Source organism: Eptesicus fuscus, chromosome 10, assembly GCF_027574615.1.
Source record: "Eptesicus fuscus isolate TK198812 chromosome 10, DD_ASM_mEF_20220401, whole genome shotgun sequence".
Lineage (NCBI taxonomy): Eukaryota > Metazoa > Chordata > Mammalia > Chiroptera > Vespertilionidae > Eptesicus > Eptesicus fuscus.
Genome location: NC_072482.1, coordinates 78,336,832 through 78,364,747, shown reverse-complemented (window position 1 = coordinate 78,364,747; position 27,916 = coordinate 78,336,832). Strand labels below are relative to the sequence as shown.

Sequence of the window (27,916 nt, the reverse complement as noted above, 5' to 3'; positions counted from 1 at the left end):
TTCTAATACAATATTTAGCAAGTGACCAGGTGTTGAAACCCTGCTTCCTTTTCCTTTTCTTTCATAGAAGGAAAGTAGGGACTGTGCATATCAAAAATCTGTGTCTCCAGGAAGTTGAGGGTTTGGGACAGTCGACTTGGACACTGGATCCCAAAGACATGAAAGGCAGCTACGAGAGCAGCCAAGGCCGTAACGCAGTCGTCCACTTTTGTGAGTCTTTCTTTTTCTAAATACAGAGAAAATTCACAGACATCAATGTTGAAAGGGTTTTTAACTTCTAACACGGGAGTGGACACTTGCACCTGAAAAAAAAAAAAAGGATGTGTAAAATAGCTAAATAATACAAGGTGTCTGGATTTATTATAATAAACTGGCGTTCCCGTTGCAGGAAAAATCCTGCAATAGGGTTTCCTCCTGCACTCTACCCCACCCTGCCTGCTCTCCTCCCTTGTCCCCCGGCCCGCCTTCTCCGTCAGCCCGCCTGCTTTTCCCTTCTCCCCCAGCCCCGCCTCCGCTCCTCCCTTCTCCTCCCCCCAGCCCGCCTTCTCCACCAGCCCGCCCCGCTCTCCTTCTTTCGCCCCCGGCCCCGCCTCCGCTCCTCCCTTCTCCTCTCATCCCCCCACCCCCCCGGCTTGCTTCTCTGCAGCTTTGCTCCCTTCTGCAGCTCTTGGCTTCTTTCTACACTGTCTTGATATGCAAATTAGCCGCCATCTTTGTTGGGGTAATTTGCATACTCGTCCTGATTGGTTGATGGGCGTGGCTTGGCTGGTGGGCGTGGCTTGGTCATAGCGAAGGTGCAGTCAATTTGCATATTTGTCTATTATTAGGTAGGATGAGCTTGTTGCAAATTAGCATATTTGTAAAAATGACAAAATATATTTCCAAATAGACCACCATCCTGCTTTCAAATATGACGATGTGAAATGTCAAACCAGCGATCACTGATACAGTGCATACCTTCTCGTTCACAATGACAAAAAGGCTGGGATCATCCCCAAACACATCTGGGAGGAGTAAACATGTGGCTGTCATCTTCATATCTGTCAAAGCAAACATGCTTACAGTCCAAGTAAAAGGAGCTTTTCCTAACTGTTGTAGCAAAGCCAGTATAAAGCATCTAGATTTTTTAAAGATCGTTACTGTCTACAGAGAACAAACGAGCCTTCTTAGATTGGTGTTCCACAGCCATTTTTAACCCACATGCCCATCTAATAAACATTCAAGGTCTCCTGTTCTGTCCCCCAGATCTCTGTCCTTTTATCAAGCTCTACCTTGTGATCTAGATTATGAAGTTAACAGATTACTGGTTCCCTAAATATACTTTTATAGGATCAAGTGCCTTTTTGTATTTATACCCCAACACCTCTTATTTGAGAAATTCTTTTTCTCTCCCATATGTTGTTTCACTAAATTTTACTCATTATGAAAACAACTTTTTCAACCATCCTGAATAATACAGATGACTAAGGCCAGATAGCCCCACTCCCAGGCTTACTAACATTTCAACCTGTCCTCATCTGTGTGCTGTTTCATTTTTTCTTGCAGCGCAATGTTGATTGGATTGTCCACCACTGAAAAAGAAGTCAGTATATTGTCTGAGTAGGATTCCAAAATGTGCCTTGTTTTCTTATAAATATCTGTTTTTGTAAGAAGTTGAAATTCTTTGAACATCTGAAAGAAGAAAATGATATCAGATCACTAGAAAAGCTAATGGAAGGGAAGTAAATAACTCTTTAGGATTATTTTAAACTTTGAATGTAGTTTAAAGTATATACCAGATATTTGAGTAGCTTTAGTAGAGAAGTAAAGATTTAGGACAGAGAAGGACGAAAGAATAAAAATCTGAAGTGGGCAGGAAAAGATAAATAATGGACATGGCAAACTTCGACCCGTAGAATTAAAACTTTGGATGCAGACTCAATTAAATGGGCATATATGCGTATTTTAGCTATTGAGGTTACCTAACTAAGATTAAGATTCTAGGATCTTACGTTGCTTTAGGTACAAACTGGTACATTGTTAAGTTTTGGCAGTGTCCAACAAGAGGCAAAAAGAAGAAAACTTAGATTTTAAGAGGCAAGCCTTGAAAAATACCAAAACTTAGTGTTGTAAGGGATCCTAGAGAAAGAGGAGAGCTTTAGAGACTATAAGATCAGATAGAAATAAACTGTGACAAGATACTTGAGTATAAGGTGAAAGCAAAACCAGTTTATCTTTACGGAATCCCCTGTTCTTAAAGCCACTGGCCAAGTGCTTCCCCTCAGAGACTTCCACCGTCACTGTCCCCCTCCCCACTTCTTGTTGACAGGGAACTCTAAATCCAAAGGCAGCCAGTGCATGTCATTAGAAATAGGTCCCAGAAATTCTCACCAAATGGTCCTAGTTGTAGCCAATGGGGCCTCACACACCCTACTGAGATTCACACTTGCTGCCTAGTCCTGTTTCCACTTCAAGAGGAAAGAGACAAATCAATTTGGACACTAGAATCAGAGAGTATTATACGCGAATAAGGATACCTGATAAGGGCACTTCAGGAAAGGAAACATTTTAAGGATGTCCTTCAGAGGCGTTCTGCTGCCAATCAACTTCCTTCTTATTTGCAAAGTCTGGCTCATCCTCTTATCGATTTCTCTCCAGTCCTTGACTGTTTTCACATATTCTTGCTGGAGCCAGGTAATATGTTCATCTACTTCAGAATCTAAACAAACAGCTTCTTCCTGAAAAATATTTTCACAATATCAATGTGTTGCATATTTAACATTTCAATTTTACCCTTCATGAAATTTGAATGATAGGCTGTATTGCACTCATTTTATATTTTATATAATATAAATCATATTATAATAATGCACTCATAAGATGTGTATCATCATGTGTAATTACACTTGGCATTGAACATGGTTAGCAAATCGACAGTCTAACTGTGAACAAATCAGATAGCTAATTACTGTGGAATTATCTGTTCTCTTGACAGAGCTATGAGTAACTTCATCTCCTACATACGCTTTTACATGGAAGTCTAGATTGTCCAGAAGGTTCACACTTAACAGAAATGCTTATTTCTACTCATTCAATTTTAGAAGACAAAATATTAAGAGATTAAAAGGTTTTAAATTAAGACTTGTTATTGTTTGCATTTTTTTTCTTCTTAAATGCCTTTTTATAGCAGGACCATGTCATGTAATCCAAATTCAAAATAATCAAGGTGGGTACTCTGTGTTGCTAAATCATTGCACTGTCAATTATATTCACTGTACATTTGGGTACACTGGCTGGGGTGGGGTGGGGTGGGGTGGCTAAGAAAGTCTCGACATATTCTCATTAAAAATCGAAGACAGACCTAGCTGGTTTGGCTCAATGGACAGAGCATCAGCCTATGGAAAGGTCCCAGGTTTGATTCCGGCTTAGAGCACATGCCTGGGTTTCTGGCTCGATCCCCAGTAGGGGGCGTGCAGGAGGCAGCCAATCAATGATTCTCATCATTGATGTTTCTATCTCTCCCTTCCTCTCTAAAATCTATAAAATATATTTTAAATAAATACATACATACATACATACATACATACATACATACATACATAAATATCGAAGACAATCAACTTTAGGAGAAAAGAAAAAATCCTTCTGGAAAAATTAGTTGAGTGGACCCTCAGGTGAAACTACATTTGAATAAGTATCTTGACAAACTGTCTACCTGACCAGAATGGGAAGAGATGTTGCCTGTAAAAGATGAAAATTATGCTAAGGAGTCTAAAATGCTCCTACATCAAGGCTTTTACAAACCAATTAGGAAAGCTTCAGGTAAGCCCACTCTCTGTGAGCATAGGATGACTAAACAAGACATAGACCAAGTGAACAAATTCCTAGGAAAATATAACTTAAAAGATTAAAAAGAAGATGGACAGAGACTTGACTTGGGATGGTAAGCAATGACCACTTCATAATCTCTTTTTGCCCCAGTTGACAGGAAGGTCAAAACTAAATGCAGTTGCAACTTAATTCATCTTGGGCCTTAATACATTCAATTCCCTATGTCTTTTGTTATAAAGCCTACTGTATGGGCCTTAGCAGGATTCATTTTAGAATTCAGGCATATCTAGGGGGACTAGACAGAGAGGTGGGAGGGATGAGCCATAGTCTATGAAGAACTAAAGTGGTTTTGAGAAGAAACACAATGGTAAGTATACAAATGGGTTCAATGATGATACATCAGCAAAAGAGAAACTGCTATTTAGCCTTGTGTCCCTGGGGTTGATCTCTGACCCCACGGACTTACCCTTGAGTTCTAGTGCTAATTTTCAAATATTATCATTCATCCATTCCAATGAATTTTAGTGGGACATGAATCATAGGAAAAGAAGGAAGATTGAATATGCAAAAATGTTAATTTATAAGGGAATTCTGATTTTAGTATACTATAAATCAAATTTTTTGAGAAAACCAATTTAGGTATAATTATGTTCCTTTATAGAGTGACTTTTAATTTTAATTTTAAGAATATATATATATATATATATATATATATATATATTTCCTCACCTGAGGACATATTCATTGACTTTTAGAGAAAAAGAGAGAGAGAGAGAGAAAGAAACATCAATGTGAGAGAAAAACATTGATGGGATCAAACCTGCAATCTAGGTATGTGCCCTGGTCGGGAATCAAACTTGTGTATAGGATGATGCTCCAACCAACTGAGCCACATGGGCCAGGGCTATAAAAGATATTTAAAAATAAATGTAATTCTATCTTATTAAGATTTTAGTTTATATTGGAATATTGCAGTCAACCTTTCTAAAAAGTTACACCACTAAATTTAGTTACCTTTCATCTGCCTTTGTCTTTTCATCAAACAGCAGACATAGAATTATATTATCTTTACTAGCTAATGATTTGAAAAGCTCACTGAAAATTATAGCAAAATATTTTAAATATACATATACCTTCATCTAAAATTGTCCTTTATGTAGATACTGAAATGGATGGTTTACAAAATGTTACTTTAAAATATTACTATGTCCTCAAGCTTATAAGTGTGGTAATAAAAACTGAGACGACCCAATATGTTGCTTTATTAATAGCAAAATAAGTATACCAGCTGAAGAAGAAAACAGAATACTTACAATAAGTACATTATGTGTTTGTGGTGAAATGTTAGGATTTACCTATTCAGGTTGGATTGAGTTGGAAATAGAATTGAGGGAGCATGAGATTTAGCTTCCATAGTTGGTAGTTTGGACATTCTCCCTAAGGAGTTCGATCTACTTTATTAGCAGGGGACATTTTTGTTTCTGAGGATATTTGGGTGCTGTGAGATAGTTAAAGAATATTGGCTTTTAGATAACTAGGACCCAAGTGGATATTACGTATAGCAAACCTGCTGCTGAGCGAGGGACTTCCAGGCCCTTGCTGGGTCCTCAGCCTGGCATTCCTCACAGTCACCTGGGTGGTATGGGATTCCTTCTAGACAAAGTTATAGAGTTTTGTATCCATGCATGTGGATTACTTTCCTCCTGACACTTTGAAACTACAGGTACCTAACCCTACATCACGAGTATTAAAATCTTTCTGTAGCAATAAGAACAGCAAGAACACAAGATGCATTTTAAGATACAATACAGGAAGATATTCAAGGATCCAGAACGTTAGTGTTTTTCTAGTTTCTTTGAAGGTTGGAAAAGAACAAACATGAGATGTTCAATAACAAACTCTGCTCAAACTGGGTTCGGAAGATCTTTTTTGGAACTATTGTCATCACATTATTTGCTATGCAAAACACAGATTTTCTTGCTTCCTGACCACACCAAAAGGATATCTTATTTTGTTTTAATGATTTCAAATGTTATTGCTTATTAGCCCCAAATCAATCAACCAATCAATGAGTTGTCAGAACAGTTCAAGATTCAATCTTACTTTTATTTGGGCAATTTTCATTTCATCAAATCTGATATCAGCAGGAGATTTCCTTCTCTGGCCTCTTCGATGTCCAAATTTACACTTATTTCTCATTACTTGTTCATCATCTTCTATGGGTCTTCTCACATATTTAAAGCGATCTTTCAGGGCTCGTTTCCATAAAAACTGTGTAAAATAACAAAACAGAACCGTTGCTCTTCAAGATTTAAATAATACCACATAAACAATACAACTTTTTACTTATCTATCACCTTTGGGCTTCAAATCTTTTCACATCACAGTAATAGAAACATTAACTCTATCCTTCCATTTACCCACACAACAATCTTATGATATTGCTATAAAAATTATAGTCCCTAAACTAAAAATATTTTTCCAGTGACATATAGCTATTGAGTAAATATACTCGCTATTGATTTTACATTCTTTAATTCCTAAAATTGTATAATTTTTACCTTACTCTTCTGTCTTCATAAATTACTCCACTTTTTTTAAAAACTTATTTTTCAATTGCAGTTTACATTCAATATTACTTTGTATTAATTTCAGGTGCACAGCATAGTAGTTAGACAATCATATACTAATAACAAATGTGCCACTGTGATGGGGGGATATTGAAAATGGGGGAGAATATGCATGTGTGGGGGCAATGGGGTACATGGAGGGAGATAATTGCACCATCCTCTCAATTTTGCTGTGAACTAAAAAATAAAGTATTTTTAAAAAAATAAAGGAACACAAAGAGAGAGAGAGAGAAAGTATCAAAAAGAGGAAAGAGGGAGGGAGAGAGAGCGCACCTAATTAAAGGGGGAATGAGACATACAATTACTAAACAATGAAAGGCTATTATTTTATTTTTTTATTGATTTCAGAGAGGAAGGGAGAGAAAGAGAGAGAGAGAAACATCAATAATGAGAGGCAATCATTGATCAGCTGCCTCCTGCACGCCCCCTACTTGGGATGGAGCCTATGGGACTTGAACCAGGATTCTTCAGTCCGCAGGCCCATGCTCTATACACTGAGTCAAACCAGCTAGGGCAAGGCTATTGTTTTTAAATGGGCTGAGATTAATAAAATGGTCACTTACAAAGCCACAGCCATCCTCTTCCAGGAAAGGGTGGGCCTGCAGCAGGGCATTGACCACATCGTCATACTGCTGGGTGCTGGGGTACCTGTTCAGTGCAACAGGACATGTTTCATTCCAAGCTGCCCAATCCCTTCCTTTACAATGAGTCTAAATTACACTCCCTTTTCTTCAAATCTTTCCATGTAACAACGGAATATTGGGCAATGTTAGACTTACGACCGATATGTCATCCAAAATCTGAAAAGGGTTGGCTCCTAGTAAGTTCTGACAATAGACCCTCTCCCAAAGCAACCAGCCGGCCCTGTAATTACTCACAGTGAGCCTTTCAGATACTTGGTCATGTCGGCCTGGAGAAACTCAATGATCCTTATCCTCATGCTGTGGTCAGGACACTTCTGCTCTGCTAGCACGCATCTGACATCATAGGGAAACTCCGGTAAAACATAGGACTTCGTCCCCTGCAAGGCTTTATTCCTTGCTAGAACATGTTTCACATTTCTTCTGTTAAACAAAAACACACTGAGTGAAATCTTATTTCAAATACTAGAAGCCTGGTGCACGAATTCATGCATGGGTGGGGTTCCTCGGCCTGGCCCGAGATCGGGGCTGATCTGGGTTGGCTGGGGGAGGTTGGCTGTGGGAGCGCACTGACCACCAGGGGACAGCTCCTGCATTGAGTGTCTGCCTCCTGGTGGTCAGTGTACATCATGGCAACTGGTCGTAAAGGTCTCTTAGGCTTTTATATATATAGATACCTAAAATATTCATTTTCTACATCATGAGAACTTCTGATATAAAGCATTTCCTGAGACCTAAATATATGGAAGTCATCAATCCATCTTCCATCCATTCATCTACCCACAAATGTTTGAAGGCTCATTAGGTATCTTAGTTTTCCTTTCCTTTGCACACATAAATACTTGTAAGTTTGGGAGGGGGGAGTCATAATAATATAGACTTTGAATAAAGCCTGAGGTTGGGAAGAATATTATTCCATCTATCTTGAAGAAATAATATGTAGCACATAGCTCAAAACTGAACAAATAAAAAGAGTAAGTTGCAATTCAGCAGTAAGGCATAAATAAGTCTTAGCAGCTAAGAAAATTTCTCTAATTAATTTATCCTGCTGCTGTTTATAGAGAAATATAAGATCAACTTAATTTAGTTGTCTTGGATATTTTAAAGGTAAACTTAATTTCTAAGTAAAAAAAACAAGTATCAAAGCCTGGTCGGTGTGGCTCAGTGGTTGAGCATCGACCTATGAACCAGGTGGTCACGATTCAATTCCCAGTCAGGGCACATGCCAGGGTTGCAGGCTCAGTCTCTCATAGAGGGTGTGCAGGAAGCAGCCAATCAATGACTCTCTCTCATCATTGATGTTTCTATCTCTCCTCCTCCCTTCCTCTCTGAAATCAATAAAAATATATATTTTTTTAAAAATATCACATACTCTGATTTCATTCAGATGCAAGTTTCTACCAAACATTACAGAAAACTATAGCTACAGAAGGCAGATCAGTAGTTGCCTGGGGCTGGGGGTGGGAGAGGAGATGGGCTGCAAAAGGGAGCGAGGGAACTTTTTAGGGTGATGGACATGTTCCAAAATGGGTTGTGACCAGGGGTGCACAACCAGATAAATCTGGTAAAATTAACTGAGCTGTACACTTTAAATGGGTGAATTTTATGTTACATAAATTACACCTCAATAAGGCTGTTTATAAAATTAAGTATCAGAACCACTTTAAAACTTTAAAGTTAGTGACTGATCATTAAGTGTGTAAAAGAAGACTCTATAGTAAAGTTTCCAAGTAACAGGTACCCAGAGGCACTAAGTAGCTTTCAATCCACTTCACTCATAAGATTGATTGGAATGAAAGTAAAGGAATAAAGGCAAAGTAGAAGTCAAAAACAGAAAGAGTTCCCAAATTAGCCTGAGTAAGTTAATTTTCTGGCACTACCATGGAAGCCTTAGTAGTCCTAGGAAAATACCCATGAAAATACCGAGGTCAGGTTCCTTTAGAATGTTAGGTGATATTTCATAAGAATGCATGAGATACAATGAAAGATGGGGAATAAAGAAAAGAGGAGAAAGCACTCTCCTCTCTTTTTATGATAAGCTCCCTCCTATTCTTCCTCTTCGGCAGTCACTATACCAAAATATGGGCTAGCTAAAATAAGCACACCGACAATTGAACACCAGATTCAATACAGCAACAGGTTAATTTCCAGCTTCAATCTGTGCTTCAACCGAAACTATTTCCCAGTATGTTACTCTCTCATTTCATTCATTCATTCATTCAATCAATATTTATTGCAGTTGACTATATGGCAATTATCTTCTGCAATCCCTCTTTCCATTCTCATTAGCACTGACATGCTTTGTTTAGGTCCCCAGGTGAATCTAATGGGATAGTCCATGTTGCCCTGCTCACTGGCAGAGCACAGAGCCTCCTCACCTCTCTAACAGCATCTCCTACCAATTCCAGCCACTCTGTTTTCTCTGCCGCGATCTCTCCCTCCCCAAAAGTACTTACTCCAAACGGGATCCCCTGTGCTTTTTCAGGTGTTTGTACATTTGCATTTGCTGGTTGTTTGCTATGAATGTCATTCTCTCCTGCCCCATTTTCCTTCAATGAATTTCTAATCACCTTTCAAAATCCTCCCTCAGTTTTTGTGAAGCTTCCCCCCAGAGACCTTCTCCACACACACTTTCCTGAAAGCCTTGTTTCTCCCTCTTCTATGCTATTTCTGTGCCCGTGAATTTCTATTTCTGCGTACTTGCTTAATATTGCCATTACTAGCTTACATACCTGTCTTGTCTACCAGACTCTGAGTTCCCCTAGCCAAGGACTAAATTGCATCCCCTGCCTGCCACTGTCTAAATAATACCTAGCTCATGGTGTATATTCAGTAACTTTTAGACTGAACAAAATAGGAAAAATAGATTAGAAATCAAGCTCACTTTGGATCTCTCTAAAGACTTCATACGATATTTACTAGAAATGGACAGGAGTCAGAGAGTTACTTATCAGTAATGCCAGCCCAATTTCCCCGGCTCTGCAAGTCCTGCTTGCCTGGGTCCAAAGATATCCTCCACTGAACAAAATATCAATTCTGTCTTATCAATATTCCTCACTTCATTTGGGTCTCTACTCAAACATCCTCTAGTCGAAGTCCAAGGGAATATATTTAATTCAATTAAGATGAGACCACAGAAATACTTCCTACTTCTGTTCCTTCATGTGATAAAAGTTTGTTGATCACCTACTCTGTGCCAGGCATCGCAAAGGTGAATCAGACTGGTTCCTCAGACTGGTTCTTCACCACGGCAGCCCCTCCCCCTCCCTCCAGAGCGCTGGACCTCTGGAGGACATAATGTGTAGGAAGTAAAAAGAGGAATCCTACATCTAACTGGAATGGGTACTAATGGGATCGTAACTGGGCTGGTGCATTTCATCGAATCTTCTCTTTATTTTGTACTAGATAAGATGCTCACATGACTGCGGTGCCCTCATCTGAGCTGTGTGTGGGATAGTGCCTACATACAATCCATCACGTGTTGACCACTAACATTTGCCTTACTGAGTATAGGCATGTGGGTGAGGTCATTCTCCCACATTCTATAGCAGTAACCAGACCGCCCCCACCCCCAATTCGTCATTAAAACAATTTTTAAATATGCATGAAACCATGACTAATTTTATAATTATGCCCAAAGGCAGAAGCAAAACACCTGCACACAATTAAAGTTCAAGTGAAGTGTTTTTTAAAGTAACATTTAGGAAATATCTACCTATTTATCTGATTCATGGTTTATGTGGTACTAAAAGAAAAGTGAAGTTTTAAATAGTGTAGATGGAGAACAAAAATATCACTGCAAAAAATATCTTTTCCCTACGGATCACCAATACATGTTGAGTATGAGACATTGCAATTCTTCCATCAAGAAAGGGCACTTAAGCTCGGCTGGCATGGCTCAGTGATTGAGCGTTGACCTATGAACCAGGTGGTCATGGTTCAATTCCAGGTCAGGGCACATGTCTGGCTTGCAGGCTCGGTCCCCAGTAGGGCACGTTCAGGAAGCAGCCAATCAATGAATCTCTCTCATCATTGATGTTTCTATCTCTCTGTCCCACTCCCTTCCTCTCTGAAATCAATAAAAATATAAGGAAGGAAGGAAGGAAGGAAGGAAGGAAGGAAGGAAGGAAGGAAGGAAGGAAGGAAGGAAGGGGAGGAGGGAGGAAGGAGGGAGGGAGGGAGGGCTCTTAAACAATGCAGTAAAAAGCATGATATCACCTATCACTGAAAAAAACTGCATTGTGTCTCAGTACGCTGGGATTTCATCCATGGGGACACACACGCCTCTACTAGAGGTTATTCAAGAGCCAAAGTCAGGTGAACATTGTGCCTCTAGAACCTTCTTTTTCTTCTTGTCTGCAAAGTATCTGGATGGAAAGCACATTCATTTTAGGGAACATATGAAAAGAAATCACAAGCATAATGACTGCCATCTTGTATGAACTTTAATATGTTATCTCATTTGGACATCGAGGACTACATATGCCAGTTCCCATCCTATATTGTGCATAGGCCACCTGGAAGGCATTTTGGAGGAATCAGGATTCCAATCCAGGGGTGTGAGACCCCAAAGCCAGCTCTTGATCCACCATTCCTTCCTGCCCCCGTAGAGCAGTTGGCTTTGTAAAAGCCCTGTAGCCAAATACCATCAACTTTCTAGCCTATTATGTGTGAGTGACTTACAAACTCCTGGAGTTTAACTCTGCTAAAAAGTTAGCATATTTAGTATGAATTGTATCAAAAGATCTAAAAAGAAATAGAGACTAAAATATTTATCCTACCCCATGAACTATTCATTTTTTTCATTGGCTCACATATCCTCCGTTCAATTTAAAAACTCCTGCTTAGCCTCTGTGTCAGGGACTGCGCCAAACCTGTGTTTACAATGACAAAAAAAGGCCTGGTCTTTGTCTTTGAGGTGCTTTCAGTCTAATGAGGGACTACAAACTTTAAAGTCACCAATTTCATCATCGAGTTTTACGAGTAAAGCAAAGATACTGTGCATGGGAGACCGGGATCCTTGCCTGGCCTGGAACGTCAATGGAGGGGCTCCTGAAAGAGATTTTGAGCAGAACCTTCAAGGATGAGCAAGTAGGTAAAGAAAGGCAGCAACAGGGCAAGGCAGTTATATGCCAGCCAGTCTGAGGAGGGCAGAGCAGCACTGAGAACTAGGACAAATCCATCCTCACAGAGAGAAGCAAGGGAATGAGGTGGACAAGAGAAGCAGGACAGAGCCTGGGATGGCTGTCACGTGGCTCCATCAGAGGAGGGACAGCTCTACCCCTGGCTTCCCCTGGTGCTAGGAAATGCTTTTCTTACAACAAACTCCCCTTGTCTTAAATTAGAGCGGATTTGTGGTTCTCGCACCCAAATATATGCGGTCATTTTTACACATGTTTAACTCTGAAGTGCTCATGGACAGAGATGGGCAGCAGGGGGTCAAACGGATTAAGGGAGAATTTATGATTAGACAGATATGGCAGCATTCAGCTCTCATTTTGAAACCTTCCACTTTCTCTCCATTTCTACGCCAGTCCTATTTCCTCCTCCCCTCAGTACTAGCAGGTGCTGTGAAGACTGAGAAACACCCCGAAGCACGAGGCTGCTCCTGTGACCCGATGAAACCACAGGAATAAAACCCTGCTCTGCTGGTGTCACAGGATCACAATGAGGATGGAATGCCACCCGAGGGCTTAGAAAAGAGAACAGACCTACATGAATAGAAGGCTGCACCCCCATCTCCCACGGGCAGCAAGTGGGGAGAAGAAAGAAGTCCTAAGGAAGGAGGAAACGCTACTTGGAGCAGTGCTGTGCAGACGGGTACTCGGAAAGAGTGCCTTCCACGTGCTTCCACTGAGCTAGCACTAGGCAGGCATCCTCTATTTTTAATGCTCACAAGAGAACCATAAGGAAAGTATCATTATTCTTCCCACTTTGCAGATGAGAATACCGATTCACAGTGGCTCTAGGGACGGATCACTGGGACTAATTATTGTTTTCCTATCTCTGCTCACACCTGAACAGTTACAGAGGGGACTGGCTACTTTTGGAGGCATTGTGGTGAAAGGGGTGCTTGAGAACCACATTCCTGGGTCCGGTTCTCTAGGTCTATATTGTCCTTTGTTCCAATGTAGCCCATATATTGAAATATTACACCATCTAAGTCCAGTGTAGGAATACAGTAGTATCCCCTTATCTGCATAGGATCCCTTCCAAGACCCCCCGTGGATGCCTGAGACCATGGGTAGTACCTAGGAACCATTTATATAGACTCTGTTTATTTTTCTATAATTATGATAAAGTTAAATTTGTAAATTGGGCACATTAAGAGATCAAAAATAATAACTAATAATCAGATAGAACAATCCTATATAATAAAAGGCTAATATACAAATTGACCAAACAGCAGAACGACCAGTCGCTATCATGTGCACTGACCACCAGGGGGCAGACGCTCAACACAGGAACTGCCCCCTGGTGGTCAGTGCTCTCCCACAGGGGAGCACTGCTCAGCCAGAAGCCACACTCACGCCTGGCGAGCACAGCGGCGGTGGTGGGAGGCCTCTCCTGCTTCTGCCAGCAGCAGTAAGGATGTCCAATTTCTGGCGTAAGCCCGCTCCTCAAAGGGAGTGGGCCTAAGCCATCAGTCAGACATCCCTCGAGGGCTTCCGGACTGCGAGAGGGCTCAGGCCAGGCTGAGGGACGCCCCCGCCCCCCCCCCCCCGCCCGCAAGTGCACAAATTTCATGCGCTGGGCCTCTAGTTATAACAATAAAATAAGGGCTATCTGAACACAAGCAATACAATATTGCCAGTCAATCTAAAAACTGAGATGGCTACTAAGTCACTAAAGAACAGATAGACAGTTGGACACTAGACATAAGGATAATTTACATCCCAGGAGGGATGGAGCGGGATAGTGCAAGATTTCATTATACTACCTGGAACACTGTACAATTTAAACTTATGAATTGTTTATATCAGGAATGTTCCATTTAATATTCTGAATAGTAACTGAAAACATGGAAATCAAAGCTGTGCTTAAGGGGGGACTACTATATAAGGAAATGTTTACCAAAGCACTTCCATCAGGGATAGTCAAGTTAAAACAACAGCTACAAAATTCAAAACAAAACAAAGACTCCTCAAATGACACATTCTATCTATAGGACATTATTTTGTGGCTGCTGCCAATCACCATGGACAGTTTACAACAGATAAATCCCTTTTTTCCCTTAACAATTTATACTTGAAAGATGAATATAATCCTCAAAACTTCACTTTTCCAACACAAAGATCAGAAAATATAACCTTCATCTTTTACCAAATAGCTTCATCACTCTATAAAAAAATTCCCTTAAGGAAAACAAAATTTTCACTTATGTGAAGTCTCATTAAAAAAAAAAAAGACAAATATTATCATTTGGCTTTAGATGTTTAGAAGTCGGTAATCCCACCTCTGTTTCAGTACTCTTTGGTCAATTAGTCTATCAGCAAGGTTTTCAGCTGGATAGAAAGTTGGCGTCTGCTCCCCATGGTTGGCTGGACTGGAGGACTGTTTATCCCTGTTACCAAGAAAGAAGAGGTGGGTGAGGGACTAGTCAACAGGAGCCTCAACCATTGACATCACAGAAACTGTGAAAGTAGGCGGTAGTCCATAGTTAACCTAGAATCTGTGTCTACTCCCAAGATTCACATTAGTCATGACTAAGATAACTGAAAGAGGGACCCTCTGGGGTCATCTCACTCAGTAGTTCATATATACCAGGAGACAGACTGATGCCAGTTCACAATGCTATTTTCACCCATCGGTCATATTTATAATGGTGGCAAGATAATATTTTCCTTTAAAATGATGGTAATAATAAAATGTACCTTTATTGGTTAATATTCTTATTTGGCAAAAAAAAAAAAAGAGAGAGAGAGAGAGAAGGAGGAGAAGAGTAGAATGAGGGAGACAGGGAGAGGGGAGGAAGAGGGGAGGAGAAGGGGGAGGGGAAGGGGGAGGGGAAGGGGGAGGGGGAGGATTATGATGAGTATGTCAGATCCCTTCTTCACTCCCTGCCATTTTGGGGGACCTTTAATTATCTGTGAGATCTCATAATGGTAGAACCACACTCCACTAACTCCCTCATTTTCTGAGAGATGCAACTACAGCCCAGAGGGTAAGAAACTTGCTCTCCACCACAATCTACTCAATAGCAGTGCCAGGAGTTGATCCCAGTTTTTCAACTTTCTGTTCAGTGATTTTTCTTCCAGCTTCAGTAAGAGCAACAACCAAAAAGCAGCTGCAAATATTCCTACCTATTATAGATTCCTGTCATTTGCCTATCTGAGTAGGATGCTAAAGTCCAGATGTGGCCTACAAATCCTTTTCAAAATAACATACCAGGCACCATTAGCCATTAAGTGAAATATGCGCTCAAGTTGAAACCCTGATCTTGAATCCCTGGTCTTGAATGCCATTATAGACTCTTTAGAAGGAGTCTGACGCATCATTTATTCTATCTGCTTCATTTTACAGTTGAAAGAAAAGTCAAGCAACTCTCCAAGGCTGTATGAGTAGTTGATATCAGAACAGGTGTTTGAAATCAATTGTTTTGATACCTAGCTACAGGGTTCTTTCTGCTACACCAAGTTTCCTACCTTTATTAAGCACTTCTCGAGAGGTTTTAATTAAATTGCATATTTTTGTGCCTCTTTCTATTATGATTTCTACGTGACAATCTATTTGTCAAGTGACAATATTTTGACAATAAGCAAATAAGCCGACAAACATTTTAACCAAATATAACTAATAAGCCCAACTGCAACTATGGTTTTGCACCAGAGTAATTTAACCTGAATACAAGACAACACAATCCTTAAAGTAAATCACTAACTTACTGGGTAGAGTGAAAAAGCCCCCACTCCTAAATCCCTGGACAACCTGTGTTCCAAGTCTTGGTTCCATTCGAAAAAAGCTTTCTTAACCAGCTTAGCACTGCTTAATATTTAACACAAGACTATTTCGATCTAGGATAAGAAGAGATTTTTCTCAAAAAAGTAAGATACTCCTACCATCAGTGTGAATTAACCAAGAGTTAGGTACTGAATGACTTTTCACAGCCTACGGAAGAAGCAGCAGGAATGTCAATATTTAGCAATCAATCCAATTCAGTGGTAGAACCAGGAATGAAGCCCAGATTTCCTGGCAGTCCAGTTAGTTCTCATTTACTAGAGAACATTATAAACGGATTTGCAGTGGAAAGAAACAAGGCTGTCTGTTTACTTCCAAGTTGTGCTTAAGGCCATGTCAAGATTCCAGTCAACTGAAGAGAACTTCCAGCTCAAAGTCCAACTCATCCAAGAATTCGGGGAATTTACTTTGAGCTCTGTTTGAGGTTCTCACCCTCCCATTGCTGGCAAGGAGTGAAAGCATGCAATGGGGCTTCATCAAAAGTCACCTATGAAGAATGTGCTTTTGCATAGATATGTCAAAAACAATGTAGAATCTTCAGACTAACCGTAGACCATCCCTTCATGCCTACCGATCCCGCTCCATGTCCCAAATGTCCAAATACTCTAGGAATCAAATTACTTAAATGAGGTCTCTCTAACTTTATATTGCTTATCAGAGAGCAAGACACAAATATCTGTTATTACAGTTATAATCTGAAAAAAAACGAAGTAAACACATAGAATGGATTTCAGCAAACATCACCATCCTATTTTTAAAATGAATGCCTAATTGGTCTGCAGCAATTATTTAACATTAAAAACCTTGCAAAAAGTCTCAAAATATGGAAAACCTAATCAGAATGCCTGAAATGATCCTGGGGCATAGATTTGTACAATGAACATTTTAATTTTCAAGTTCCTTTTATCATTCCTTTTCCTTGCAAAAGTCAGTGATAAAAAACAAACAAATGAAAACATCCCTAAACCTCAAAGCCACCATAAATTTTCTACATGATTTTTGTGGGATGCTATCATAGCCTTCAGCATTCCAAGAATACTCATAAGAAACTAGAAATCCTTGTAGCAAAAGTCTTTAGCCAATTATTGTGAAGGCCTGTAGCAAATTATATGTAAAGGCTCTAGAGGAGAATATAAATTAGCCACTAAAAGGAATCCTTGGCAAACAAATACACACATAAATAAGTAAAGCAAAGGAGCAGCAAAAATGCCTTTCCCAAACCCTGATTTTAAGACCTGAGGGACAGCAATCCATTTCTACTCACATTGTATGTACATTTCAACTGCTTCTTACAGAGTTTTCTATATAGGAACTCCTGGCTTATAGGACAACCCTAACCATTCGAGTCAGTGTTTAAAAAGTGGTGCATTTTTAAAAAAGTGTATATCTTGATTCATAAAACTTTGCAAAAAGTGTCCTTTATGCAGATGTTAGAAATACTGTACACACAAGCTAGCAGGAAACGGTCACAATTTTCAAAGAGTTTGAACCCCAAATATCATGCACAGAAAATGAGGAATTCATGCAGACTTACTCTGGGGCTGCTGCTCCTAGGATCAGAGCTGGTGGTCTAGGGTTTCCTGGGGACTCCAGTCCTTGACGCCTCTGCTTATATTTTCTAATTAAATCCATCAGAACCGCCTGGTGGCCAATTTTTTTTACCAGTTGCTGAACCATCCGATCATTAAGTGCTAGAAGAGCGGCCCCACTTACTTCTTCCTCTGGGAAAAAGAAGAAAGAGAGAGTCTACATGCCTGCCTGGAAAAGCACTGCAAAGCACGACATTCTGAGAAGAAAAAAAAAATTATTTCTGGGGTTACAAGGATCATCTACACTTGTCCTCTGGTGTTATAAAATGCTCTGTATTTTTAAAGATAGAACACTGATATTGCACAATTCCAAACTGATATCTAAGAAAGTACTAGAACATGGAGTCACAATGAACTCATATTCCTTCCACATTATCACCTTCCCATTTCTGATTCTTTTTTACAGGCATTATTTTTATAAGGAAAAAAAAAAACCTTCTCAGGAAATTATTCCCAATAGCACCTGCCACGCAACATTTCAATACTTGTAAATCCAGCACTGCACAAAATGCCTGCTGCATTATTTAAGGACTAAAGTGGCATCAAATAATATCAAGTATGTTATATAACTCTTAAGACTTTATTTTAGTTGAGTTATTTTCGAAATATTACAGTCTCCTGTGAATACTAGGTCAAATGCAAACAGTCAGAAAATGAAAGGTCCCGGCATCAGCAAGTCCATATCCCACTCACAGGCATTAGGCAACAAAAGCAATTATCAGCCACAAAGGACACCCAATATCTAGGCTGCTCAATTAACGTTTTTTTTTAAAAAAGTGTAAGCAACTCACCTTGAAACCTATGAACTAGCTCTCCTAAGTTTTTCTCCACCAGCCAACTGCAGACCTGGTCAACGGACCAAGTTTCCATTGCTGTATCCTGTAAATAAATACACCTATAGAATAAAGGGTCAGAGAAGGATTCTTTAGTTTTTCTTTCTGATTGTTGTTTTGTTTTATTTTAATTTTTTTTTTAACCAACTGGCTCTCTAATTTCAGCTCCTTCCTTTGGGAGACTCTCAATTCTAACCTTCTTTCAAATTACTATTTTCTGAATACATATCTAAAAGATGCTAATAAAACACAAATTCTCTTTAAAAATGAGACCAATTTGAACCTATTTCCTAGTCTCATTGCTCAAATTTCTCCACCTTCTCCTATTTTTTTTTCCACAGGCATCCCTCAGCTGTACTAACAAGCAGCCACAGACTACTATGGTACCCAATCCTCTACCATTAACACCCAGGGTTCTTCACAAAGAGAAGGAAGGTGTGAAATTCACCACTATTAGGCTCATCAGGAAGTGGTTGACATTTACAAAAGGGGTGGGCTGGGGAGGAAGGGAGGAAGGATCAGAAAAAACCTGACAGAGATACTTAGTAAACCAAGACTGGTTAACCCCTTGTGGCTCCCCAGCTAGCAGAGACAGCTTATAGCCGCTTTGGATTGCTTTGGGTTGTTAGCAAGAGGAGGAAGTAGGAGCCAAATTTCTCAGGGGAGTCTGAATATTTCTTTCCTTTCTTCCATTCAGCTCTAGAACATTATTAAATACCATGATGATTGTTAAGATAACTATGGAAAATTAATATTATTGAGAAAATATTTTTTAAAAATTTAGTTGGGCAGACTCAAAATGGGAAAATTAATATTAGTGTACTAATAATCGTAAGTGAAAGAAGTGCATACCGAGTTGAAACTAATCCGTAACTATTCAGGTATGTTTGCATGCCACTATTTTTCTGTAACAACTTAGAAAAATTAAAACAAGTATACCAATTTCAGTAATTTTTTCTACTTCCCTTAGGTAGCTCATTCTCTTTTATTTTTTTATCATTCAATCCAAATTACTTTTAATGCACTGGGGAGAAACAGAAAAGAAACCAAAACATTTTAATGTTTTAATATTACTTTCAATTTCACCTTTCAATCAAAATGATATACTACAGATTTACTTGTACATAAAGACAGGAGAAAGCTACTCTTAGAGAAATGGAATCGTAAGGAAAGAAAGGGTATTTATTAGCTCATATCTTTAAATTTTATTGCTAGAAGTTCTCTCAGTTCATATTGTATTTTTCATTTCTGTGTATTTGAATTTCCACATCAGAGAGTGGTGGAAGGGAAAACATTTACCTCTTATACGTGACAACCTGAAATGGTAGCAGCCTTCAAAATCACTTCCTAGAAAACAAGTCTGCTTCAAAGTAGTGAGCCACATTCTCCTAAGTATTCACAAACGCCAAGTTGCAGAATTGAAAACAAGGGTTAAATACAGAAGAACGCCTCTGAGAATTACAGCCCTGGGTTTAATTTGCTCAGACAGCAGTAGCCACAGCACTCCTCCCCTAGGCTAAGCAGCAAGAGCAGGGTGTGAAAAGTCATTATTTGCGAGACTGGGGTGTAAATTAAAACTCACACCTTCCTGTCACACTTCTGGCTTCCTTGTGAAGAGTGGGGTTTAGTAAAAGAAAAGAAAGAAAGAAAACAATTCTCTAAACTCCGAGATTAAAAGGTATGCAGAGCAGAAGGTGCCTGCAGCCATCAAGGATAAATGAAAATTTGAGGGAAAAATAAAATCGAAAATAAAATGAGTCCTTGGAAACCCTCTCATATGTTTTAATTTCCCAAATTTTTGCCTAATTCTACTTCTTAGAAAAACAGAACACTTATCAAATTATAACCTCATACAAACACAATAAGATTTTTTAAAAATATGCTTTTATTCATTTCAGAGAGAGGAAGGGAAAGGGAGAGATAGAACCATCAATGGGAGAGAAACATCAATCGGCTGGCCTCCTGCATGCCCTCCACTAGGGACCCAGCCCTTAACTCCAGCATGTGCACTGACTGGGATCAAACTGGTGACCTGGTACATAGGTCGATGCTCAACCACTGAGCCACATCGCTGGGCCACAATAAGATTTTTTTAAAAGTACTATAGTTCATGCTCATTTGTTTTTCTGAATATTTAGGAAAATAGTATCGTTGCCTAGGTAATGTAACTTTTTTAAGTAGCAACCTTACAACTTCCTCTTATGTAAATAACAGATGTGTTATTTATGGTTTTATGCATGATAAAGGAATAAAAGATAGGTCAAACGAGAAAAGACGCATCAGCAGTTTACCGCATTTCCAGCAGTTTTAGAAACATCTGAAAAGATTTTGAAATGTGAGGACAGTATTTTAACTAAATATTTTAAGACACAATAATATAAAAGGAATAAAAATAATTGATAATAACATTATGCATGACTACTCTAGCCTAACCATTCTCATTACTTAATTACATTATACTTCAATTAAAACATTTGTATCAAATATTAAGGATTCTCGTCTAATTAAATCCAGGAAGAGCTAAGATTTTAGCCTGGGTGTGGGCAAATTTATTTAATAAATGTGTTCAAACTCCAGAGGAAGATAATAGTGCAAATTGCTGTGAGGTTTATGTTATGCCCAGAGTTCAGGGTCCCCAATAATCAACCACTAGGGAGCCTTTTCTCCGATGCAAAAGCAAAGAGTCTTTATTCAAACCCGGGTTTGGCTCCCAGCCTCCTCCTGACGCAGCAGTGGGGCCAGAGAGCGAACTCCGGGGGAGTGATGAATTATAAAGGGTTGGACATTTGGGTGGGCTTAGGGAAGTGACGTGGGTTACAGAGATTGCCTAATTTGGACTGAATCTACTTCTCTACATTCCTATTGGCAGGTTCATGCAATTGTTACATTCTCGCGGTTTTCTAAGAAAAAGGAGTCTGATACATAGTTACACAGGATGGAGGGTACAGTACATTTTGTGCTGTCCTGCTCTGCCCTTTCATTCCCCCCTTGTCTTGGGACACCCGGCTCAATCATGAGACGGTTTGCATTTCTACTTTGTCTCTTACTTCTGGCCAAGGCCTTTAGTACTACAGTCCCCAACAGTACTGTCCACAGCGAATTCCAGTTCCTCTCCTGCAGGTGTCGAGATTCCTCCTGGCCTGCGTGGAGCCCAGGCTAGGGATCTCACGGGTGAGGCCGCTGGTTGCCAGGATCCAGGCCGTTTCCTGGTGCAGGAGCTGGGAGTGGTGTAGCCAGGTCTGGACGCCATCTACTTCAACAGCCGTGGGCGTGCTCAGGATAACAGTGTAGCATCCCTCCCAGGTTGGGGTGAGTCCTTGGGCAGTGACCTTCTTTACCCATACCGAGTTCTTGGGCTGGAAGGGATGTACAGGGTCCGCAGTGGGCACTGGCAGAGCATCACGAACAAGCTTATGGGTGGCTCTCTGGGTATACTGCAGAGCCTGTAAGGACTTGAGTAAGGGAATGGTTATGAATTCCAGCTTTCAGTTTCTTCCTGACCCTGGAAAGGAAGCGGCAGGGGGAGCTCTATCATATATGATCTCTAAAAGGGGGAAACCCCTACCGGTAGGGGGTACACCTGGCCCATAAGAGGGTGAAGGGCAGGAGGTTGGTCCAGTTTTCACCGGTTTCTAAGGTAAATTTAGTTAAATTCTTTTTTTGAGTCTCGCGCATGCCTGTCCTAAGGCTTGAGCTATATTTTGAGATATCTTGGCTACAAAGGCGGGGCTGTTATCTGATCCTATGACTACTGGCAGCCCGAATCTAGGTATAATCTAGCAACTATAGAGGTAGTTTCTGTCCTAGTGGGGTATGCTTTAACCCAACCCGAGAAGGTATCTATGAGAGCTAGCAGGTACTTGTACTCTGATGCTGGTGGCTTAATTTCTGTGAAATCTACCTCCTAATGCTCTCCTGGGGAATTTCCCTGGGGCCTGAATTTCTAGGGGGACCTTCTTACCTTGCTTAGTATTTATCTGTGCATAAACTGTACTTCTAGTGACTATGCTTTTAATTATTTTATCTAAGAGTACCTGCCTTGCAGAAGTTCAGAAGTCTTGGTGACGCCAAGTGGGTAGCCTGGTATAACTGGGTAACTAACGTCCAACCTATAGCCTCTGGGACCAACAGTCTGTCATCTGGTAGGGTACACCAACCATCCGGTCCTTTAATGGCTTGCTTCTCTTCTGCCAATTCCTCCTCTTGTTTGGTATAGGAGGAGGTCTGCATAAGTCCAGGTACGGCAGGGTTACTAAAACTTGTAAAGTCCCACTGGTTTTTGGGCGGCTTCCTTGGCAGTTTGGTCTGCGGCTCTATTTCCTCTGGCTTCAATTGTCTTCCCTTTCTGATGTCCTTTGCAGTGCACTATTGCAACTGCCCTTGGGAGCCAGATGACCTTTAATGTGGCTAAAATTTCTTCTTATTTTTAATGTCCTTTTTCACTGCAGTTGGTAACCCTTTTTTCTGGTGGATGGCACTGTGTTCCCATCGGAGGGCCTGGATTAAGGCCAAAAGCTCGACTTTTTGTGCCTTGGTTCCCCTATTCAGGGACTGCGCCCAAATGGTGTGGTCCAGGGTGACTACTGCTGCCCCTGCATATCGAATGCCATCCTGAACATAACTGCTCCCAACTGTGAACAGTACCTTGTCTGGTGATGATAGCGGGGCATCTGTCAGGTCTGGGCGAGCCGTTTGTACTGCGTCTGTTACCTCCGTGCAGTCATGAATGGGTTCCTCTGGGTCATCATCTGGAAGCAGGCTGGCAGGGTTGATGGCCAGTGTCTTATGGAACCAGATGCAGGGCTGGTCCAGGAGAAGAGCTTGGCACTGGGTGATCCTGGTGTTTGACATCCATCTCTCTGGAGCACCTCGAAGGAGGGCCTCCACACCATGGGATGTTGTCAGGGCTAGTTCCTGGCCCAGAGTCTGCTTATCTGCCTCCTTCACCAGCAATGCTGTGGTGGCCACTGCCCAGAGGCACGCTGGCCACCCTGCTGCCACGGGGTCTAGCCTCTTAGGCAGATAGGCAGCAGGTCTCTTCCAGGGACCTAGAGTCTGAGTGAGAACCCCTTTGGCAATGCCCCTTACCTCACTCACGTAGAGGTGGAAGGGCTTCCTGACGTCTGGTAAGGCTAGGGCAGGTGCTGAGATGAGAGCCTTCTTTAGCTCCTCAAAGGCCCATTGTTCTACTTCGGTCTAGTTCAGTGGCTGCGTTCCCCCAGTACTTGAGTCTAGAGGTTTAGCAATCTCTATGAGCCCCGGTATCCACAGGTTGTAGTATCCAACTGCCCCTAAGAATTCCCGCTCCGTCCCGCTCAAAGGATATGATGGCAGTCCAGATAGTTTCTGTAGGAGGTCACGTTTACACAGGGGGTACAGGCATTCTGGTATGACCAGAAATGAATGAGTTACCGTGTTCTTTCTGAGGTCCATAGTCCTTTTTTATGTCTAAGGAAAACAGGCAATTTGTCCGGTGGCTTCCTGGACTGCTGTCTTCTTAGAGGTTATGAGTCCCACCGGCTCTGTCAAGACTGAATAGGCTGTTCCAGTGTCCACCAGGAAACTAACAGGTTTGCCCCCCCACTTGTAAGGTTACTCTGGAGGCTTAATGGAAAGGAACCCCGGTCCTGTCAGTCCTTTTCCTCTAAGTTAAAGACCCTTGGAGTCTGAGTCTCCCCTTTCTGCTTCTCTAGCTAACCTGCCAGGACATTTTCTCTTTCTGTGCCTCTGCTTCTTATAATAGGTATACTAATTCCTTCCTATTTGCTGCTGGCTTTTTCTTCTTTCTAATATTTCTCTGTTCTTTTTTTCTTACTATATATATAAACTTTTATAAATTTTACAATTTCAAATTAGTCTTTAAACCTTCTTCTATGTCTTTCAAAAATGCATAACTATGCCTCAAATCTTTTATTATTTTAAAATATTTAGAAAAGGCAGAGGGAGAAGGGAGCAGGCTCAGCCATTTGAATTTCAAACTGTCATATTTTTTTATAGATAATAATCTCAGATTCTGATAAGCCTGGAATGGGGAATTTCTAGCTGCCGCCTTTAAGCCCCCTATAGAACACGGTGAAAAGTGTCCAAGGAGTCGCCGAGGGTTCTTGGGTCTTATTGGGGCGGAGGGGGTCACAAGGGAATTTCCCTCCTCGTTGCTGCCTCTAGCCACTTAAAACAACCCCTGGAGGGGATAGACACTGGGTGGGCAGAGGCAGGGAGCGCAGCGCAGGTCCCACCGAGGCGTTTTCATCTGGCAGTCCACGATCTGTTCCCACTGGGAAAAGCGCTTGCCTCCTACTAACGAAAGTGGCGTGGGGGAACCGGTGACCCCTACACTGTAATCAGACTCCCTGACCTTTCTGAAAAGCCACTCTGCTTGAGTGTGTTTCTATTAAAAATTACTGATTTTAAAATTATAACTTAAGAGTTGCTACACACACACAAGGACCAAGTGGCCTACAAAATATTTTCCTTTTCTTTGAAAGGTTTTACAATGTACATTAATCACATCAAACTTAATGACCAATTGAGACAAACAGTTCTGATACTGTTCCTCCACCACTGATTAAGACTGGGTGGTGGCAGGTGTCAGAAATAAGATTCATTTAGGTTTTGAGCTTGCTGGGCAGACTTGGTGACTTTGCCAGCTCCAGCTTTCTTCTTATAGTTAATTTTAGAATGTGGTCTCTGCTTTAAATCTCTTTGGACTACAATTGTTATAACTTTATATCTTCACATTAATAAATATAGACAGAAATGTTGTTAGGCAGGCCGATTCCCCCTCTGACAGAGAGAAAACACCCCTGGGAAAAAAGAATCCCAGTGGCCACTCGGGGGGGTTGCTACCTGTCAGAGCACTCAGCCTTCAACAAATTAAATGTGTTGTTTTTTCTTCTATATACGAACAAATAATTATAACCAGGCAGACAACAAAATATCAAACAAACATCTGTCCTTATATCATTTCAGTAAATAAGTATTCTTACATTCTTGGGATCTAAGCAGATAACAGAAACACTGCCTCTAAGTCCCCTGATGGGGGCCTCCCTTTCTTATCGTCGCTTTTTCTGGCTTCTGCCATAGGCCAGTGGGCGGGACCAGTGTGTTGAAGGAAAAATCATCCTGCAGTCCGGCTCGGGGAGGGACAGGTTACACATGGAGCGTTGTTTCAGGAGAGGCAAAACCTTGATAAAAGCTCCGTAATTCAATCACACAGTCAAAGGTTAAACTGGAAGGGAAGAACCACTCAATGTCCTCTAAGAGGATTTTAACAAACTGATAACAAACTGACAAAACCTTGACAAATCAAAACTCAATAAATAATATATACATATAGGGCCCAATTATGACAGAAAATATAAGACAAAAAGACAAAACAAACAGTCCTGATACCAACATGACAAAACACAAAACAAACACCTGTTGAGAGGGAGAGCCTCCAGCCCCTTCTGGGGGGTCCCTCTCTCCTCTCGCAGGAGAAGATTTCTTGTGAGCTGAAAGCCTGGATGGCCTCCTGAAAGAAAAGATTTTTAATCCAGTTACAGATGCTATTAGAATCAGGATGAGAGAGGAAGGGAAAGTCCAGGTTATGTCCTCTCTGAGGATCCTAATAACTGAAAACAGTAAGTTAAACAAACGGTTAACGGGGTCTATAAAGAGTTAATAGTAACTTCAGCCTTAGTTCCACGTTGGACTATGATGTCACAGGCCGGGGCAGGGCCTGTACATCTCTCCGCCCTGTGAAGCTGTAAGGGGAGTCTCCCAGCACCAAAAGAGATAAGGAAGCTGTAAATAAAAGTTCTTTTGTTCTTTGAAATGTTATAAATGGATACTTTTAAATCAACCTTAGAACTTTAAAATTCAATTTAATACAGTAAATTCACAAATCAGAGCAAACTGAAACCTTCATTTATACAAACAGAGGAATTTTTATCATCTAAGTGGGCTTATTCCCTCTCTGACGGAGAACAAAGGACTCTTAAGAAAAGGTGTCTCAGCAGCTGCTAAAGACCTTTATATTCCGCCATAGCAGGTCCGCCCTATCTTTAAATAAATTAAACAGCAGAAAGAGATAACAAATATTTTCACATTTATATTTATATACCAAACAGTCTGAGTTTTTGACTCCTACTAGATATTTACCAGAGTTTAAACAGTCACCTGATTAATTTGCCTGAGGAAGCTCTATGGCCTTGGGGGGGGGGGGGGGAGGAATTAAGCTCCCCTTTCCACTCACTTGGAGTGGACTGAGTCTATCCCATAATGTCCGTCCAGTAAGTCCACAGAAGTCCACAGAAAGACACAAAAACCAAACAGACAAAGACACTGAAAAGCTGGACGATGGCCCTGTGCCAACTAGCGGGAGCGACCCGCTTCGTCCCTGAGTTTTGAGGGGAAGCCACTCCCCTCCAGACGGGGGTTTTTACGCCCCTCCAGACGGAGAATCAGAGCGTCCTCTGACCCTCCAACCCAAGGTCCACCTGTGCGTCCACTTAGACCGTTTTTGGGCAATTCAGATTTGGCTTCAGAAGCGAGCTCGCGCAGAACAGACAATACAGACACTTACCGCGGTCAGTCAGCAGTCAGACTCTTCGGATCGGGTCCCTCGTGGGTATTGGGGAATCCCGGACGAGCCCCCAAATGTTATGCCCAGAGTTCAGGGTCCCCAATAATCAACCACTAGGGAGCCTTTTCTCCGATGCAAAAGCAAAGAGTCTTTATTCAAACCCGGGTTTGGCTCCCAGCCTCCTCCTGACGCAGCAGTGGGGCCAGAGAGCGAACTCCGGGGGAGTGATGAATTATAAAGGGTTGGACATTTGGGTGGGCTTAGGGAAGTGACGTGGGTTACAGAGATTGCCTAATTTGGACTGAATCTACTTCTCTACATTCCTATTGGCAGGTTCATGCAATTGTTACATTCTCGCGGTTTTCTAAGAAAAAGGAGTCTGATACATAGTTACACAGGATGGAGGGTACAGTACATTTTGTGCTGTCCTGCTCTGCCCTTTCAGTTTATAATCTTCAAAAGCAATGTAGCTTATAACAACACTGACCCTGAGCACTTTTAAAGAAAATATGAAAACACTTTGTCACTTTCCTTTCTGTTTGGGATTTTGTTTTTACTTTTTTAGAGTCCAAAGGCTGAGACAACAAAAATATTTCTAATCGCTTTGCTGGTGGTGTTACCAGAGAAATGAGTGGGCCAGATTTCCCCAACACTAGTGGAGTTCTTGAGACACCTCTGCAATAACCTGTGTTTTTCACAGTCTGCATTATTTGAGGATGAGGACGGTTTCTTATCCAACCTCATAGCTCCAGCACTTAGTACTATGCCTGGCACACAGCTAGCCATCAATTAACGAGTAAATGCATAGCTGGTAAACTGCATAGCTAAGAACCTTAGTGACGAGTGAATGGCGAGCAAAACTGCATCGTCTACTAAGTAAACTGCACAG

General features: G+C 41.0%; 1 protein-coding gene and 1 long non-coding RNA gene across 4 annotated transcripts; both read right to left on the bottom strand.

The window, feature by feature from the left end:
- Positions 1-14: 14 nt before the first annotated feature.
- Positions 15-18,498, bottom strand: SAMD3 (sterile alpha motif domain containing 3). The gene is made up of 10 exons (XM_054722681.1): positions 18,420-18,498; positions 17,574-17,760; positions 14,538-14,645; positions 7,319-7,504; positions 7,004-7,088; positions 5,914-6,081; positions 2,517-2,717; positions 1,500-1,671; positions 958-1,040; positions 15-302 (listed from the first exon to the last, which is right to left on the bottom strand). Exons 1-10 carry the CDS (start codon positions 18,496-18,498, stop codon positions 15-17), a joined length of 1,557 nt encoding a protein of 518 aa, XP_054578656.1.
- A 2,602-nt stretch (positions 18,499-21,100) lies between these two features.
- LOC129150492 (uncharacterized) lies at positions 21,101-27,465 on the bottom strand. 3 transcript variants are annotated; one of them, XR_008557245.1, is made up of 4 exons: positions 27,028-27,465; positions 25,881-25,974; positions 25,448-25,689; positions 21,101-21,963 (listed from the first exon to the last, which is right to left on the bottom strand). It is a non-coding gene; the product is annotated as an uncharacterized LOC129150492 (long non-coding RNA). The 3 variants fall into 3 exon arrangements; XR_008557244.1 differs by lacking the exon at positions 27,028-27,465 and having other exon boundaries at positions 25,881-26,658; XR_008557246.1 differs by lacking the exon at positions 27,028-27,465 and having other exon boundaries at positions 25,448-25,645; positions 25,881-26,658.
- Positions 27,466-27,916: the final 451 nt, after the last annotated feature.